The 20,392-nt window shown below is 42.0% G+C and overlaps 1 protein-coding gene across 4 annotated transcripts in view; it reads right to left on the minus strand.

The window, feature by feature from the left end:
- Positions 1-1,238: 1,238 nt before the first annotated feature.
- The window catches only part of KCTD1 (potassium channel tetramerization domain containing 1), a 69,379-nt gene continuing 50,225 nt past the window's right edge, over positions 1,239-20,392 (minus strand). For all 4 annotated transcript variants that reach the window (XM_032123936.1, XM_032123927.1, XM_032123918.1 and 1 more), the window contains exons 3-5: positions 8,807-8,951; positions 6,196-6,501; positions 1,239-3,333 (exon numbers count right to left, since the gene is read on the minus strand). In XM_032123936.1, coding sequence (XP_031979827.1) covers positions 3,175-3,333; positions 6,196-6,501; positions 8,807-8,951 — 610 coding nt within the window. In that variant the 3' untranslated portion in view covers positions 1,239-3,174. The remainder of the gene's footprint in view (positions 3,334-6,195; positions 6,502-8,806; positions 8,952-20,392) is intronic.

Genomic DNA, 20,392 nt, shown 5'->3' on the forward strand with positions numbered 1-20,392 from the left:
GACCAAGTTCCTCTGCCTGTGTCTCGCTGTGGGAAGGGGACTTGGTGCCATCTGCAATCTCTGCACGTCTGCAGGGGTTCTCCTGGCAGCTGCTTAACCAACTTGCTGAAGTACAGCGTTGGCAGCTACTGCTCACTGCAGCTCTGCCTCTTGCTATTTACAGCACCACTGATCACATGAAATGGAGTCAACGCTTTCTAATAAAAAAATAGATAAATTTAAATGTCAAAATTACTAACTTCCAGCGACAAGATGACCGTAATCTGGTCCTTCTTGGTTCCCCCAGTCCCGCCACTTTCCTGGAGATATTGCTCATTTGTTTGTTGATCAGTTTTTCAAAAGAACATTTAAAAAACACATGGTTATAAGCCTCAGTTGCAAACTGGACTAATCTCATTTGCTCTCTAAAAATCTACAGCTAGCTTATTCCTGCATACATTTTTCATCAGCCATCACTTTGAATATTCATGACGTCTTACTCCATGACCACATTTTAACTGCAGAGACATTTACATTCAGGGTCTCAGAGTGATTTTTGACGCCAAGAACAACAAAAGCAGGCTTGGTGGGAGGGCGACCAGCCAGTTGAGGATTTGGGAGGAGCACAGTGGTGTCTTCAATGTCACCGACTTGGAAGGTACATGCTGAGCAAGCAAAACCATTAGCAGAGCATAACCTGCTGGCTTTGGGAGCCACATGTTGGAAAGCACCAGTGGCAAAGCTCCTCACCCTCCACACCCAGCCTGTGCAGAGGCTGCAGGCAGTGTGGGCCCTGCCAGCACTGGCGGGACACTTTTGGGGCTGCTGATGCTCCTGGCCAGGCAAACTTGGGCTGCCTGCTTGCCAAGCAGCAGGGAAAGGAGCTGCACCTCCACCCAGCTCCAGCCTGCACTGAAGCGTAAGCCCACATGCACAGATGGAGGCCAGCAGGGCAGGTCTGGATGTGGGAGTACCTTTGGGCAGAACAGAGCGTGTAGACACATCCCCGGGAACACTGCGGAGGCCCCAGAAAGTGCAGCTCCACCCGGATGCCCAGGGAGGATTTGTGCAGCAGTCTCTGAAGAATCCCATCACCTTGCACTGGCACCCACATACTCTCAAACCCATGGGGACTGGCATCTTTTTGGACATCACAACTTTCATCACTTCTGACGGTTTGAAGATCTGCTAAAAATATTTATTTCCCTGGGTTTTAGCTTTCCGACTTTCATGCAGACTAACAACCAAATTGTGGGCAGTAAGAGCAAGCATTTGTTTATTTTGTAAGAGGACTTCTTGCTGCTAATTGAAAACAAGCATTTTCAATGAGGCAGCTGTTTCAGTACTGTGAATAGACAGATCAGCATCACATTGAAGATCTAATAACCCGCTAATGAACCTCAATTTTTGGAGCCCCCTCCCTCACTCATTTTTATATTTCAGTAATTCCAAACCATTGATATGTGCTGCCAGTTATTTAATTATATCCTCTGACGTCTTTTAATACAATCCAGAAAAAATGTAACTTGCTTTGTTTAGTTATCAGACTATTAAAAACCTTGTTACATGTATCTAACAGTTTCTTTTTTTCTTTTCTTAAATAAATAGCAAAGTGAATGGAATGCCAGCACCATTGTGTTCATAGAAATTTCCATACTAGGATGATCACACAGTCATATTCTGTAACAGTGCATAAAAAGACACCTTGGAGGAAAGGTGGTGGTTGCTGGTGCATCAACCTGTGAGCGGTCCGTGCATCGGCAGCGGGATGTGGTGCCTCTGCAAAATCTCACAGGCCTGGAGCCGGTGCCTGCTGAGGTGGCCTCAGTGTGACTCTGCAAGAGAGCAGCTCGCAGGACATCTAACGCAGGGCGCGGATTTCCTGCCTGCCACCAAGGGCCACACAGCCGGCGGGTAACCCAAGGGGCTGGCCATGTCTCTCTCTAGGCAGAAGAACAATGGCTTGAAACGAGGGAAATGAGCAACATGAAAACCAAACAGGCTGACTAATGCTCAGCAAGGCAGGGGCTTGGAGAGTCAAAGCTGCCAACTCCTTAATCAAGAGGGAATTATGCAAGTTACAGTGAAGGTTACAGAACCAGCTGTCATTTTTTGATGGGTTTCCCTGGGCTGAGCTGGTGTTATTTTCACATCTGACCAACAGCTTCTCTTCCAGCTGGGACAAAGCTTAAAAGGGACAGTGCTGAAGGAATAGCAGCTATATGCACCACACCAGAAGATTCCTCAACAGCCTCTGCTGCCTTTAACTCACTCCACTCTGTGCAGGCAGAGTGCCCCAGTGCTCTCTTTGCCCCTCCATACACTGGAGTGCAGTGCAATCCCACCTCTCTGCTTCTGTTAGCTTAAACCAGACCCTTGTTATTTTAAACAGGAGTTTATTGTATTTAATACATTATAAAATTTGAAAAAATTGTAGGAAAGCAGCAGATTCAAACCAGAGCATCTCTACCAAATATTAATTATTCTGCCCCCTTTGAAAAACACAAAACAAAACAACAAAAAAACTCATTCAAAAGAAAAGTTAACCTTTCACATCTGTGAGGGCAGACAAAAAGTGTGCGACTTCTGTACAAACTACATTTAAAATTTCAGCTTTCCAATGCAATGGATGGTCGTCTCCTGAACACCTGCCCATCCACCTCTAAAAAAGACAGACATAAACCTCCATATGCAAATAAAATTGAGTCAAGGTGTGTACACATTAAAAAGTGGATGGCTGTTTGGCAGTGGAAAATGGGTGAAGAGTAGCCTATGAATCCCCCCCTGGCAATGGCTTGTACACCGTTAAGTGGGCCCGGGAAGGGCCTAGGACACTTAATGGCCATCACAGCGCCAACCTCATCTACCACATTTTGTCATTGCATTTCCTACCCTTTGACATATACATACATATATATATGTACAGACATACATATACATACATATTTTTTTATGTGTGTGTGTGTTTTCTTTATACCTTGAGGTTACTATTATTCTCACTACTATTCCAAGTGTTCCCATATGAATTCAGGTGTGGTCTCTATATTTGATATAAATGTGTCTTTTATTCAATTTTAGTTCCAGGACTTGTTTGGAGTCCAAACTGCACATGAAATGTCCCCTTTTTTCTTTCCTCTTTTTTTTTTCCTTTTTTTTTTTTTTTTTTTTTTTTTTGCATAAAGAAACATGTCCATTTTAGTCCAGAGGCTCTTGCTTTATTCGAATGACAGAGGGTGCACGAGATGTCCTTCTGAGTTCTCGTCTCAGTACGTATTCACTGAATTGGGAAGAGTCCACCCCACCTCCACATGAGCCAACAATCTCAAACCCTCTTTGCTGTAACCTCTCAAGTACCTGCAAAAAAGAGGAAACAAACATCAATGTATAAGTAAATAAACAGATGATTTGCTGTCCAATGATAATAGCTGCTGTTTTCAAATGGATTCAGCCAGGGGAAAAAAAAAGTGGTTACATAGATTAACTGTACTAGATTGATTTCTGCTGACTATGGCCACTGAGCAGTGAAAGAGAAAAAAATGAAGAAAAATTTATTTTATTTTTTTAGTACTGCCAACAAATCCAGTCTTTCTCTGGCCACAGAAGCATTTCTAGAAAAACACATTCTCTGCTTCATAGAATTTACAATACAAAAGGGCAAATACAGGATTGCACAACAGATGCTGAGGAAACACCTCAACTAAATGGTGACAATGTAGATAACACAGTCATAATTTCAGAAAACCTACCATGATATTTACTAGAGACTTAAAAACCAACTCTTTGTTACTTTTATCATCATCTTCATCTGTTCTGGGCTTCCTTTGCCTCACCTGTGAAGGAGACTCTTCCTGGGATTTACCAGGGTCAGCCTGACAGGCACCAGCCCCAAGGAAGGGGCTGATGCTCCTGGACCCCAGAGGATGTGGGACCCTGCATTCAGCATGACCAGACCTCACAAGGGTTGTGCTGGAATCAGGTCCCTACCAAAGCTTTCCCTGCTATTTCACCAGTTGTCAAATTGGCTTGCATGGGTGCTGGGACAACACTGGCAAGTAGCACAGCAGAAGGCTGCAAAGAACTAGGGTGGGAGGAGAAGTAAGCTGAGGTTTAAAAATGCTTCAAAGAAGATATGCCATGTCTCTACGTAAAATGCTTCAGGTTGGCAAATGTCTTTCCAAAGTTCCTGAGCATGGCTAATTGCACTTCAGACATATCAAAAAGGAAGGGGTAGGAAAAGAGACTTGGAAACAGCGATCAAAACACACGTGCAATTTTTGTTTACCCTGACCTTTAGCTTTTAACTATATGCCAAAATCCCCTGCCCCTGCCCAAATGTGTTGGTGCAACTTGCTGAAAAACAGAACAGGAGAACTTGGGTCCTGAGAAAAATGTGGTGGAGTCAGCTCTGGAAACGCTCAGCCCTGAACAAACCATTTGGTCTGTACGTCACTCTTCAGGTCTATGGGTAGTCCTTGTCCTGTCTCCCATTTTTGTTAGTACTGGGAGATGCTTATGTCTTCCTGTTATCAGTGTGGGATCATTACCACTCTTGAAGCCTGTACATATTTTGCCACTCTGACTCAGGTTTTTCACATCAGTAAACATGCTTTGTAATTCTTATTTATGCAACAAAAATGTAAGCATCAGAATAAGTGACAAAGTGCTGAAGGATGCAACTGCCTTGATAACTATCACATGATGTGGCTAAAGAGCCGTCCTTGAAGCTCCTTTTCAGTTGTAATCTGACATCTAAGGCTGTCCTAAATTTGCATTAATCTCTATGACAAAACAATTTTGATGTTTCAGCATGAGAGTCAAGGCTGGTAAGGGACAATTGTCCAAGCATAACATGGGTTAGATAGGTCTAGATATGTCTGTCTAGACCCTTGTGTTAAGTGCTAGCACAAGTGAAGTGCCTGGCCAGCCTTCAGTGCATGCCCCAGTGCTCAGCTTGCTTCATCTGGAGAAAAAGAGGCTCAGGGGTGACCTACAACTACCTGAAAGGAGGCTGAAGCAAGGTGGGTGATGGGCTCTTCTACCAGGAAACCAGCGACAGGACAAGAGGAAATGGCTTCAAGATGCACCAGGGGATATTCAGGTTGGACATCAGAAAGAATTTCTTCACTATGAGGGTGGTTAAGCATTGGAATGGACTACCCAGGGCAGTGGTGGAGTCAGCATCCCTGGAAATGTTCAAGAAATGACTGGATGTGCACTTAGTGCTGTGGTTTAGTTGATGTGGCGGTGTCTGATCAGAGGCTGAACTCGGTGATCTTGGAGATCTTTTCCGGCCTTAATGACTCTGTGATTCTCTGCCTGGACAGTGGGACCTGGCAGATGAAGAGATGCCAAGCTCAGCTTGCTGTTCTGTGTAAGAATTCACTCATGAGTCTGCAGCATGTAGGAGGTATGTTTAAACCAAACAGCATCAATTGTGCTATTGATGATTCCAGATGGCAAGTGCTGGCTATGCAGGATGTGCTAACTATGTGCAGGCAGGTGTCTGAGGTTGGTTGCTTTTAACCAACAAAGGATAAAACATATAACACTAACACTGAAGTTTATTATAATTATTCCAGGAACTACCTGCATTTGTCTCCTGGATTTTTTCTTATCCATTTCATAACAGCTACTGATTTTAGACATTGCTACATTGAATCATGGAATACTTTGGGTTGAAAGGGACCTTTAAAGATCATCTAGTTCAACCCTCCTGCAGTGGGCAGGGACATCTTTCACTAAATCAGGCTGCTCAGAGCCCTGTCCAGCCTGACCCTTGAATATTCCATGGATGGGGCATCCACCACCTCTCTGGGCAACCTGTTCCAGTGTTTCACCACCCTCACTGAAAAATTTTCCTCCTTTTATCTAGTACAAATCTGCCCTATTTTCGTTTAAAATCATTACTCCTTGTCCTATCGATCGCAACAGGCCTCTACTATGCCCCAAAAAGTTAGGAAAAAATATTGAAAGTGAAAGTGAAGGGTCTTCCCTGAGACCACAGAAAATTCTAACACTACTGTAGCTTGTTTGCAAAGAGATTTGGTGATACGTGAATTAAATGGAGAAAGACAACTTGACGCGCAGAAGTAAATCACTTGCTTAAAGCCTCCAGCTGATTCTGCTCACCAAAACGCTCCAGTGACATGGAAGAGGGGCACCCACTGGCACGTGGCCAGCAGCTCCCTTTCAAAAAATGCACATGTGACTTCCTACCTGAACTGAGTTGAGGTGACAGTATCCGTTCAGCGGAAATCGGATGACGTGTGTAGAGTCGTGGTTCCAGCCGGCGTTGACAGAGTTACACATCACATCACCGATCTCTGGGAACACTTCCTCTATCAATGACTTATCTCCACTCAGGGTAATCCTCTCGCCTAGATCTGGGGCAACTCGCACCACCAGGCACTCGCAGGACTTTGAGAAGCGGCCACTCTCCCGGTCCTGTTTCCACCGTTCCATCTCTCCTAGCATGGGCTGAAGCTGAAAATACTTTGCTTCTTCATATAACAAGCTGTAGTCCTGAAAGACACATACATTACTGTGCACAATTAAGAGAGGCATTGCTAATGTGGTGCTTAAGGTATATGGTTATTCAGGCCAACGCTGCTCTAGGTCTGGAACCCTTCAGACAGCGCTCCTAATTACTGTGTAGGAAGGTGTAATAAAATAACAGTACAAGCAAAAAATAACCATCAGCCACTTGAAACAGACTGAGTATAGCAGCAATTTTAAGAGTAGAGAAAGGCTATGCTTGCTCAATTCCCTGCTTGCTCGATTCTCTTCTGAAAAAAAACCCCCACTTTTCCCCATATTTTATCCCCACAGTGATGTCATATAATAATGATCTCATTGAACAGATGGAACAGAATTCAATCAGGATTCAGAAAATTCATCACTAGGATCCATTGCATCTTACAGCAATACTAGCAGGCATTGTAACAGGTATAAGAATGTAAATGAGGGAGCCTGCAATGGTTGTTAGTGTAAAATGATTCAGATATTTGCATAATGTTTGCACATATTAGTGCATTTTAAAAATTAAGTATTTTTTAATACTTCCCTATTTTGCCACTAGTATTGTTTACTACATCATCTCAAATGCCAGAGCACAGGGAATGCATTTCTAGGCATAGCCACTGCAGAAGTAATTTAGAACTGATGATGTGGAGTCTGCCTACTGCCATTTTTTAAATTTCAAAAAACATTAAAAAAAAATCTTGTTTTTCTAGGTATAAGAGCATAAAACCATTTGGAAAGTATTTATACAGAGAAAAGAGATACATGAGAATTAGGGAAGAGAGAGAAACAGAATGACAACAAGAGAAGCCTGCTAACAGTCAGTATGGTCCTGAATTTGAACTAGAAACCAAATACTTGATGAGGACACCTAAATCATGGTAAAAATACTGTTTACATTTCTTGTGTAACAAAAAAGTAATGTAATCTATGTATTTCTAAGAAACAAGAAAAACTGTGCATTTTAATCACTGTTTTTTTGTACACCTTTAAGCATAACTGGGGAGGACACCCCTTTGAACATCACAGTTGGGTGAACTTGCCAGGAGTTACATTTTTAATTTCAGCACAGCTACAGTATATTTATGTGTTTAAAAGGCTCTACATATGTAATTTCTTAATATTGCATGAAAGGTGGCTTTTCCTTTTCCTGTATTTCTGATTACCTGCAGGACAAGTGCTGAGAGCAGCACAAAGCCATGCTACGGCTTCAAAAGCAGGAAATGATGCTTATCTGCTAGCTCCAAACTCCCACATTATTCAGGGAGATCTACCCTTGTCACGTATGGAGCAGCAAGGATGTGTCTACCGCAGATGATTCAAAGGTTGCTGAAATAAAGCTCTCGAACAAAACCTCACAGCTATTATGCCCCAAGTGCCTGAAAAACTGTCTCAGCTACGAGAGGCAAAGGACTGCATACCAGTGTGAACTGCTCCATGCCTGCTCAAATGCTCCATGCCTGCCTCATCACCCATCACCTCTCCTGTTCAATCCCAGTTGCTCATCTCCTGCAGTGAACCAGGTGCACTGACGCGTGATCATTAAGCACAGATAAGGATCTGTTCTGATTGCAGACACCACATATACACCCTCATACCTACTAGTGGATAAACACCACATGGATTCTGAAGCTCTGCCTCTGTAGGCTTTGTCTGACAGTGAACTACCACTAATTCAATTTGTTACTAAAAACTAAACTAAAAAAAAAAAAAATAGCAGGCTCTTTATTAAAGTTTGAATAATAAACATAGAACTGTTCATTCCTGACTTCTCCAAAACTCCAAAATTAAACTTGCAGCATGCATTCAAGAGTCTGAGGGAGAAAAGATTCTATGACTTAATGCCCAAATATTACTATGTGTGCAGTTTATTTTGTCAATATTGTGATTCACACACCATTTTCTGAATTTCAGTGTGGGAGTGGAAACAGGAGCTGCTGCAATCACTAGGGAAGCATAAAAACGGATGAGAGGACAAGTAATCAGCAAAGTTCATGAGCAGTGAGTTGCAGATTGTAACATCACTTCTGTTTCCATCAGTATCCTACACTATTTAATTTCCCTAGGTCAAACCTGGCAAGGTTGCTTCATTACTGCTATAGCCAGGAGGAGAAAGTTTAATATTGATGCCACTCTAGGAAAGGAAGACACCACTTTAGCAACCCCGTTCTTACTTTTGTCATGTACCTGAAATCAAACACCATACCCTGCAAGTCCCCATTCCCTGTCCAGGCCTCTGTTTTGACTACACATCAGATTTTTGCTTTATCAAGATACATGCAAAATTCCAAGTGCCTTGAAATCTCACCTTGAAATCATCAGGAATGAGGAGTTTTGATGTCCTTAAGAAATTCAAGATATATCTGAACATCTGCCCATCTCTGTCGATGAAATAATGCTGCTTGAGACTGTCGAGGACAATGGGCTCCGTGCCATCGAAAAGCCGGCCAATTCTGGAAAGGAAACAAGAGACAAGGAGCAGAGTCAGACCAAGCTCACCTCAAGAGCTGCTCAAATGGCCCAATGCTACAAAACCCTCCTGTGCAAACTTCACTGAAGCAGCTCTGTGGCTTTGTTCCATAAGAAAAGGGATGGTTTCAAACCACTGTGTAAGCCATATATTTTCCGGCATGGCTTCATTTACTTCCAAACAGCACAGCTGGGCAGGTAGAAGGGAAGAAGCCAGGGCAGCAGCCTCTCCCACCCACCTCACTGCCCTAATCTGTATCTCATAAGATGACAAATTCTCAATTATTTTGGACACATCTTTTGATAGTCCCCTTCAGCACACCCCATCCCTTCTAGATGCTCCTACACCCTGAACTGACTCATTCTGCTTTCCAGAGCAATGCATAGGGAACTTGATTTAGTTTGGATACTAAATCTGGGTACCTGACGAATAGTTTGGTTTGGTTCTTTGCTTGGTTTTCACTTGTTTTTTAAACCCAGGTCACTTTTTGGATACCATTTACTGCAACCAACACTAGGGCAGGCACAGCTGAGGTGAGGGCAGCACATTGAGGTAATATAAAGAGGGGGGTATAGAGTTGATAACATTGCAATGTGAGGTAATGCTTTAATGTAAAAGTTAAGTGCTTGTGGCAGGTATCAATCAGAACACTCAAATACTATAGAAAAATGTCTCAAGTTTTAGACACCACTCACTGACCACCAGAACCATGCAGCCACCTAGAGAGCCTCCCTCTGCTTGCCAACAGGTCTTGCAACATAAACCACTGGGAGCACATACATTTCTGGATGTGGGTCCCACAAACCAGCTTCAGTTAGAGCAATAGGAAGGGCTGAAAACTCCAAACAAAACTCTCAGAGTAACATGAAATAAATGTTTTGTTTCTGCACTGGGGCATTTGCAAAACACTCCTGAATCACAGGTGGTTTCCCAATAAAATGAGCAGGAGTGACTGGTAGGTCTGATTCTGTGTGCCTGTCCATATGTCTGTACATGCAATGTGGAAGTACTTTTTGACAACAAACAGTCATGGCACACTATTTTTGCTTTGTTTTAAAAGAAGTGAATGAACAATGAACACCCACCACCAGCAATAAAAAAAAGCCACCAAATACTCAGAGGTGATCAGCCCTCCTGGCTGCATGAAGCACCCCAGGCTGAGAGATGCCCCATCTATTGGCCAGCAGAAAGGGAAGTCCAGAAGGGGTTCAAGAAGCAAAAGACAGAGGTGGCTCCCAGAGGGGGAGGCAGCAGGGCTTGCAGCAGGCTCTCAGGGAACTGCACAGGGGCAGGGTTCCAGGTGACCATACACTGTGTTGCATCAACAGCCAAATATCCTCCCTTTGAAAATGGCACAGGCAACCCAAATTGAGTTTGGAATGATGTCTGTGCCTGGAGCAGGTGTATATATGTATATATATAAGTTGTGAACAGAATACAAATCTCATCTATAGTTTCTCACCAGCTGGGAGGAGAGCAGGAAAGAAACAAAACTCCATTAACCCCAGCTGGCCATTTACAGTTCTGTAGTAAATGCCTGAATTAATTCAAGTTGCATGAAGTCTGTAGCATATAAGGAATTAAATGTATTTTGCATCATGATCAGGTACAGAACTTTTTTTTTTCCAAGCCATCCCTTGAACTATTCAAGCTTTCTTCCTTGTCTCGGTTTTGGAGACAAAACTTCAGGAGGAAACACTCCAGAATAAGTGCCTCCTCCAAAGGGAAAAGGGCCTCCCCTTTTCCTCCACCAATAAGACAAGTGGGTCACAGCAGGTGAAAGTGGAAAAAAACCAAACAGTTTATTAACACCAAACAAAACAGGGTAGGACAGGATTAAAAAAACCCTCAAAATACAACAAATGCCTGGAGAAAGAACAGACACGCGGGCTCAAACCAGCTGGGGCCACCCCGCAGGCTCCCCGGACCGGCGAGCAGGGAAGGGAGGCAGTGAGGCAAGAGGAAGGAAAGGGAAAAAAGAACAAGAAAACAACCCAACAGAACCTTTTCCCAGCTATCCGGAGCACAAAGGAAACCCAGAAAAGCAGCACAGCGCTCCCTCCCGAGCCCTCCCGAGCCCAGAGCCCCTGGGCTGAGCCGTCCCACCGCCCCCTCGGGTCCGTGGCTCCGGCCCCGCCCCCGGGTCCATCCCAAAGGCGCAGCGTCCTTGGGCATCGAGCGGCCGGTTAAGGAATAAAGCGGCTTCATAACATCACCCCAGGACATTCCTCAAGGACTTGTTACTGCCTGCCCCGCTGCTCAAAATTTAAGCTGCCACAGCCCATATAATACAGGCTCCTGTTCACTTGGTGGATGAGCCACATTTTATGTCTAATATGGAAGTATTCAGCATTTAGAATTAATTTTCCCTTATACTCAAGCATGTCATCTTCAAATTTATCATGGAATTCACACACAAAACATGTATTTGGCCAAGTCAGTCATTACTGAAATGTATAATTGTAATTGGTTTCTGCAGCATTTTCCTAGTTCTAAATTACTTATATAATTACATATTTTAAACCTCTAGGCTTTTTGTCTCCATTTTATTAATTGTTTAGAGAAGAGCAAGATAGTATCAGAGGATGGAGCCTTCTGACAAAACCATAATGCTGAGGAGAGTGCTCAGCCACTGGGAGTGCTACCTGGGATCTGAAAGGCTTTGGGAATGGGCTGGAAGTGTTAACAGACGGCACTGCCTTCGTGCTCTGCTGCCCTGCAGCAGCAGCAGCAGCAGCAACAGCAGCAAAATCCCAGGAACTGCAAAGTCCCAATTCCCTCCTGACTGCCCCCAAGGATCACTTTGCAATACACAACTGCTCTTTCACATATTAAAACAACATTGGAAGGGTAGAACCCTGGCAGAGAGACTTCTGTAAACAAAATTAAAACTTTTTTCCTTTTCAGATGGAAAAAATTTTGATTCCAGCTTCCTTCATATGGCCTTCAGGGAAAAACTTAAGATTCTATGAAATCCAACTCTGGTGACACGGTCCTGCTCCTAATCTGCATTTGCTACACCCATCAGGAGAGGAGACTGGGCTATGCCAGGATCTGAGGAACAAGCAGCATCCTCACCTTTGCACTTTTGGGTTCCCGGGGGCACAGTGGGAAGCTCTCTCTCATGCCTCACTTGTCACCTCCTCTGTACAATACAACTTGATAACCATCCTCCCTGCCACCCATAGCTCTGCTGGCATTCCCACTTGGTCCTACACTGGGATTATGATGCTTAAGAGACACCAGTTTGGTGGCATAAGAAGGGACTGGTAAGTCAATATAATTCACTTCCCAAGAAAACCTGAAAGATGTTTATCCCTGTCTCCTTCTTGACAATGTTGGCTGATGATTGGCAAAGATACCTTTTTTTTTAAAATGACAAATACATAAGAGCTGAATGGAGTTTCGAAACAGGAAAGCGCTTTGAAGGAGGCTTGTAAAATAAGATGATAATTATATGCAGAATTAGCCAAATACCAAGGGTAAAGGATAAGAAACTGTAGTCCATTTACAAGAAAATGTGCTTCTGAAATATTTAATTAAAACTAACAGGCTGGAATTTTCCATATATCAGGAAAATTAATGTCCCATGGGTTGAAAGTGCGACCTCCAATGGGTAATAATTAATGTCTGTGGCTTTAAGTATCATATTCCACTGTCAGAAATTGAATGCTTTGAGGGCTGAAAATATAACCAGCGGAAAACCCTGCTTCCATCAGAGAACTTGGTTTTACTTTAAGGACACAAACCAGGTATAGCTACAAGTTCTTGTTTACTGGAGAGCAAACAAGAGGGAATGGAAAAGATCATTGTTTTAAATCCACAAAATACTATAGGGATGGATCTTTCTTCCCACAGATCAGCATTCCCATAACAGTATTTCTAGACCAAAAAGCTAGCACAGGAAGATGACACTGTTTGCAGGATTTCTCAAATTCTTCAGAAAAAAGTCCTGCTTGTGAAGTATAAAAATATACTCAATCTGCAGCAAAACTGTATATATAGTCTGTTTATAACCTTGCTCTTACATTGTATAAATATTTATATATATTGTTATTATACACATAAAGAGAAAGGACTTCACTTTAGTATATTCTGCCTCAGCTGAGAATGTGGGAAAGCAGCAATAATTAGGAACAAGATGGCCAATACTAATTAAACAAGTCAACTGTTGCAAAACTCTCTTAATGCCAAGAAAAATGACGGAGTTCTGCAGATTATTTTAATGGCTTCACTGGATAGAGCTAAAATTCTTCCCTTCTGTAACCAAAAGGATACAGGGAACATGGAAAAGCTTTGAAAGCCTTGATGTTTGGAAACATGGAGAATATTACATCACTTTCAAACTAAGGTAGAAATAAACCTTTTACTTGTCTGAGAAAATGCAGGTTTCTAGCAATTGAATATATTCAGTATGTTATTCCTCATATTAACGTCTTTATCAGAGGACACTACAAACTCAAAACTAACTGAAAATCTTTTGCAATAAACTACTTTCAACAGTTCTGAGCTCTCAGATTTCCCTTTTCCCCATGTTTTTCACAAAATAACAAAAAGAGCAGAAAACTGGTGTGAAGTCCTTTTCTTAACCCATCAGAGGGGACTGTGCAGCAGGAGGAGCATCAGTGATGCCCTGGAACCTGCAATCCCACACCGATGGCAAGGCAAGTAACTGCCTGGATTTCACTGACGGCGGATATTCAGCAGCTGGCGAAGAGCAAAATACTCATGAAAATATATCTCTCTCCCTCCAGTTATAAAACACATGGCAAAGGAAAGGTATTTTATTTGAAATCTTACTCATCTGGTTGGATCCACTGTTTCAAAGTGATTAGGGGCTTGGTCCTTAAAAGTAAAGTGCGAGTTTTATTATCACATCATTATATTTATGTGGCTAATGGGAATGCTTATTTAACACTCTGGAGTGTGTGGAGATTGAGCTGGAACAGGCTTTTACTTTTTTTTTTTCTCTGCAACTTTTAGTCCGAGCTGTCCTTATTAATTTCTTTTCATTTTCTTTCACTGAGTGCTCAAAGGCAATTTGCATAAGAGCCCATTATAAATTAGATCTGTTTAATGGTATGCTCATCTCATGGCTATTTAATTTTACTTCCTCGTATGTCTAAATTATATAGTTTTGCACTGTCCCCTAGCAGCTAGCACAGTTGAAGAGGTGTCCATACCAGCGAGAAATGTTATCCCACCCAAGTGGAGAATGATGAGGTTTCTATTCTTTTTTTCCAGAGGATCATTTTGACAATATCAACCTGCTTTTCTTTTTTGAATAACTTACATCATTTGAATCCATAGAGACTGAATACATAGCAACCTTTATAACTCTGCATAACAAAAGTTGGCTTATAAACATAACAGAATACATTTGCAATTTTCAGGAACATATATTACGAAAACCGCATTTTAACCAAATACCCAGTTGTAATCTCTTGCTCTCAGTGCTATTATAATTTGTTCTTATCTTTTTCTTCTTACATTTAATTTAAGGTTTCATGTCAGTGAGTCTCAGGAATTCCTTAGCACATACAGTTCCTACATTATGAGAAGGTGCATGAATACAATGATTTTAAAGCAAAGGTAACAGGGGAAAAATGCATTAAAACCTAAAATCTCATTAAACCTTCTATAGAAAAAGTATTTATATAAGAGCCAAAATGACAGAGAAGAAGAATGTACAGGAGGAGGTATTGAAACACCAGTTCTTACAAGGTTTAAAAAAAAAAAGTTACATGGCATTTTAAAGAACAGATAAATGCCAAATACTGAGTAAAAGGATGTCAAACCTTTGTGGAAATATTTGCTAAAGATTAAGGAACTGAATCATTTACATGGAGAAGATTTCAAACATCTTAAGATTGTTACTTCAGCATGACAGTGAAAGAAAAGGTAGGGGCAAGCTCAGAGGGCTCATAAAGCATTTAGAAGGAAGTGAGATGGATAAAAAGTGGTGAATAATCTTAAAGGCAGAGCAAAGCATGTGAGGAGCAGATGGGAAGGATCTGAAATGATGAGTGACATGGTACCATCAGGGAATGCATCAGAGACAAAAAAAAAAAAAAAAAGAAAGAAAGAAGAGAGAGAAGAGAGAGAAACATGGGATTTGCTACAACCTGCCTGATCAGAGGCAGCATCAGGAGCAGAGATGAAAGCAAATCAGGCATATTACAAAATGAACTAATAGTCATTGGCTCTAATCCAGGGGGACAAACTGACACATTAACTGGAAAAGTATAAATTGCACAACATCGTGTAGTCATGTTGCAGGAATGCTACTGACATGAGAGCAAACTACGTCTTTCTACGCCACAGATGAGCGTGAAGAATGCGAGACGTGTATCGAAATGACAGCGGAACAAACGTGGATACATGGGTCACAGGGTGCATGAAAAAATGGATGGCCAAGGCTGCACAAGTCAGTAGAAGCACCCCTACCTCTGTTTGCCTGAAAAGGAAGCTTTTCCAAAATAAAATAAAACCTGTGTTTCCCCTGCCCAACAGTTGACCTAGCTACCTAGGAGATGCACACCAGAACTAATGATTACACCATGAAATTGAGCTAAGACACCAACTCCCCTGGTGTACAGAACGTACTGGTTGACAGTCAGTCACCCTGGTGGGTGCAGGGTGCCTGGATGTTCGACAGAAGCCAGTCCAAAAATGTAGTCTCTGTCCCAGCCTTCTCCTGGGATGTTCAAACCCTCATTCCCAAACTCAGGACCATCATCTACCCAGACACAACTGGCACTTGTAGAAATGCTGACATTTTAGAGTAGAAAGGAATAAATAGCTGGGATGGGATGTTGAGAGCTGCTGACTCATGACCAGAGAACTGTATATGCAGGTAGATGGAAACGATCTCCCACATTGCACGATGGCAACAAGGGTGAGGCCAGGAGTGCACTACCCCAGACCGTGGATGGGCCAGGGAGTTTCTGTTTACCATATTCCTTCTGTCTCTGCTCTGGTATACCAGAGAGATGCAGACTGATAAGAAGAACAGGCTGAAACCCTAATCTGCATTTTTTCACACGAGGCTGGGCAGGTAAGTGTTTTAAAAGCAATTGCAATACCATGTCAGCCAAACCTCCTGAATCTCTAGGTTGCATTACAGGCTTCAGATGTGGCTGAGAGGGGTCTATCCTCTGCTCACCAGCTGGTGTCCCACTCCAAACCAGGATCTTTATCCCCACAAATCCCATCACTTTTCAGAAAGTGACGTTCCTCCATCTGACAGACACTGAAGAGCTGGACTCAATGATCCTTGTGGATCTCTTCCATCTCAGAGTATTCTGTGACTGAATACATCCTTGACCCTCAGTTTTGCTTGTCTTCAGATACCAAACACACCCTCAAGCCCTTTTGCTACCACACAGATATGTTTCCAGAAACCTTAAGCCTTGCAATCCCCAAATAGGTTGTTCCTTCAGCCAACCTACTGTCTACAGACCAGTGCCACAGCCCCTCTCTTTCTCTAGCACTTTGAGACACCTCTGGGACCAGCCAGCACCCTGACTGACCCACCTGCCAAATCATGGAGACTCAGAGCAGGGCAGGAGGGTGCATATACCTGCCATCATCCCTCTCATCACAGGGGGCAATTTGCTCTAGGTATTTGTGAGGACATCAGGCAATAAGGAACTACACATGGCCTTCCCTGCACACCTTGGTGGTCCATAGCCACACCTTGACCACCAGTATTTTAGTCCTTAAAATGCCGTCTCTGCTCTTCTTTCTTTTCAGGCTTGTGCATGCACTGGATATACTGAAGAACAGTCTACAAGCCTTTAAGCCCCACATCTCCTACAGTGTTTGGTATCTTGCAAGTAAAAAAACTTTAAAAACTTTCTAGTTTTCCAGAGCATATCAAAACCACTTTTCCTAAAATCACTTAAACCAATGAAATGTTAAATCAATTATTCATGCAAATACTTTTGCCATCTCTGTTTTTTGTAACCAAGTTTTCTTGGCAATGATAACATTTCACAGAAAAATTAACAAATACTCTCTTTGCTTGCCAAGATAATTTTACTAAGCTTGAATCCGATTCCATTGAGGTATGTTATTTGTTTTATCTTGAGGGAAGCTGCCTATTAAGTTAGTAGCAACCGTGTCCTTTTGCTTGTGATATGGTTATTACCGAGCTATCAGGAGTACCTTTAAGTTATTAGGGTGCAATGGCAAATTAAGTACTTTGCGTCATAATTAGCTAATGACTTTTGAATTATATTTTAATCATGTTTAAGATGGTCAGGTTGGCTGTGAGTACAGATAATGGAGGATAGGAGCAGAAGAGGAGTGTTTATCATTCAATACCAAAAGCCAGAAAGTAGGTAAACCGGTGGATGCACAACATCCCAAAGGCCATGATAATCTATATATTCAGAACACGGAACTCCTTCACAGGCAGCAATGTGAAAAAGTGGAACTTGTGTCTTAGGATCACATTTGAGTAAAAAGCAAAAATATATTCGTTTCAACTCAGTCTCCTTTGAGCCTGTCAACTTTTTTTTTTTTTTTTAAATAAAAAGATTGTTAACAATACCCATCTTCAAATCCCTGTTGATAAACCTCTTCATGTGGATTCCACAAAGAGAGGACACTGTTAAAGCAGCTTGGTAAAAGCTACCAGAACCATTTCCCTTTCAAAACTCATGATGTTCAAAAAAACCCCAAACAACCAAAAAAAAACCTTCTCAGAATGGGGAAAATCCTTTGATGTATTCCTTTGTATATCAAGTTTGCCCCTCAGCTTTCACGAATTTCATTCAAACCTCTATTAGCTCTCACTACTTCTTCTGTATCCTTGAGAAGACTCAGCATCAAAATTCCACATACGAATCACTGGAAATTAGGAAACACTCTGAGACTCTCCATGAAATGCCTTCAAAAAGTAGCAGCAAAACAAGTTCTGGATCCAAACCCAACAGAGACCCCACTTCAGCCGTTTGTGCTTTGTAGAAGCCCTAAGGTGTTGCTAATTCTGCCCCTTTCCAGGATGTTACATTGAGAACCAGGCATCACACTTCATATGCCTGGAACCTCTTTCCCTATGAATGACAAACATGGCAATGAAACCGTAATGAATTAAGCTTTCCATTATCTTCACAACTTTCACTACTCAGCCAGAAATCACTTCTATGTTGTTTTGTTAACTGCTGCCTTCTCTAAGAGAAGGGACAACACGTTTCCATAGACAGGACAAGAACACACTTGCCTTTCCCTTCACAAGAGTTGCACAAGTTCCTCCTGCATTGCAGCCCATAAAGCAGGAGACAGCACAATTAACCTCTGTGTGCTCTATGGGGGATCCACAGGGACTGCTTCCTGAGAGAAAGAGGCCACCACTACATTAAAGCCTAAGTAAAAGCTTTCCATTAATGAATAAAATTCAGAGGGACAAAGTGCTTCTAAAACTTTTAGATGTTAACTATGTCTGTGCCTGTGTCCCCAGAAAACACCACCCCTCAGAGCCCAGAATGAAGTATTCCCAAACATCCTTGCTCTTCTGCTTTCAATAAATACCCATGAAAATCACATACAAACTTTGTAACATCCTTCTTAAGTGCAGTTCATGCAGAGGACAACAATTTGCTGCTGTTAGCTTGTGCAGCAGAAGCCTGTAAAACAGATTACCAGGTCTCAACCCTGCTGCTGAATTTGGGCTTGGACTGTCAGAAGGCAAATTTGATAGGGAAGGTGGAAAAGATGTTCCCTCTGCTTTTTAAAATCCCTACAAAAATAGACAAAGGAGAAAAAAATACACATACAAAGAATACTATTAAGGTAGTCAAAACTAGCTTAACGAATTAAGATATGTGAGATATTAGAGATGCTCCTGCAACTCACATTTGCAAACCTCCCTCTGTGTGGAAGATTTTAGACTATGTCTTTAATGATCTAATGAAGCAAGAAGGTATCAGACTAAGGAACGTTGTAAAGAAAGCATGCAAGAATGAATCTTCAGAACAGGGCTCGAAGAATACGCACAAAATGCAGCCCAAGGGTCGCATGCTGAACTGAGGAGGAGCAGGAGATGCTGATGACATGTTTAGTAAATAAGCAACACATCTCTATGCATAGAGGCAGGCAAATGTATTGGAGATGGTATTATTACACACATACCATGAAACTACAAAGAAAGGTCACCCAAATAATGTTCTTTTCCTATGAAGCTTACTTTAATTGTAATGAGAGAAGCTGGAATGCCAGCTATCCAATAGCACACTTATACTTCTCTCAAATATTTGTGTTTTCCTTTACTACTTAGCACACCTGCTCAGAGATTCCTCTACCTAGACTGAAAGCAGTACTTTCAAGCTAACATCCTAGATTTCGAATTCTTCTAGAAGGGCAATCCATGTAGCATGGAGCATACAAAACAGAGGCAAGGAAGAGATGCGTGTTACGAGCACAGAATTTAGTATGAGAAACACAGGACCGTACGCTGCTCTTTTTTTGATTAACTCTAACTCACATAAAATACAATTACATTGCTGTGATTCCTGGTGTGGATACCCACAAGTGCCTATATAAAGAAACGTGTTTATACCCGTATAACTCATTCCCAGATATTTACATGTTTAATCACTTCCATGCTAGAGGTTGAAACGATTTATGCACTTCAGTAACTAGAAAAATCACACCATTAACCAAATCAGTTCATACAAAACCTGTGCGCTAATCAGTTAAGAGGACAGGAAAGTCCACCTAAAACATCGTAGACAGTGGCTCTGAGCAATAAATAATGCTCATTGCACAGGTTAGAAATGCCAAAGCCACACCTGAACATTTTGCTGGTGGTGGGGTGATAAAAAAACACACAGATAACATTATTTCCATTGACAGACTTTACATATACAAAACAGTGGCTTTATTGTTTATTAAATTAGATGCTGCCATGGTGTAATCATCCCTGCAGCCAAACCAAGCCTAACAGCAGGTCAAATGCAATCCTGTGGAGGAGGTAGCGAGAGGAGAAGGGAAGAGAACTGAGACTCAGCATAGAAGTAATACAGCCCCATAAACTAGTGGTGCAAGCAATAATTAATCCATGGATGTGAAAACAGACACCATAACTGTAGAGAGCAAAACCTACAAAAACACCACATGACAAAAGTAAATGTTACAACATGGTTCCTTTAATAAACAACATCCAGGATGTGATTCAGCTGCCTGTTACCACTTCAGATACTCTAGGGCATCCCAAAATGCTGGGTGATGGCACAAGGACACTACTGCAGGCTTGTGCCCTGCTGGAGCAGCCACAGAGTCTGGGCAGGAACTGCATGCAGGCATTAGCTTCCCATGTCAAGGTGAGTGTAAACCACTCACAAAAATGACCAGAAACTAACTGTACCAAAATTCATATATTAAACAAAATCCAACACAATTTTTCCTGGGCACTAATTT

The sequence above is a fragment of the Corvus moneduloides genome, chromosome 1 (assembly GCF_009650955.1).
Source record: "Corvus moneduloides isolate bCorMon1 chromosome 1, bCorMon1.pri, whole genome shotgun sequence".
NCBI lineage: Eukaryota > Metazoa > Chordata > Aves > Passeriformes > Corvidae > Corvus > Corvus moneduloides.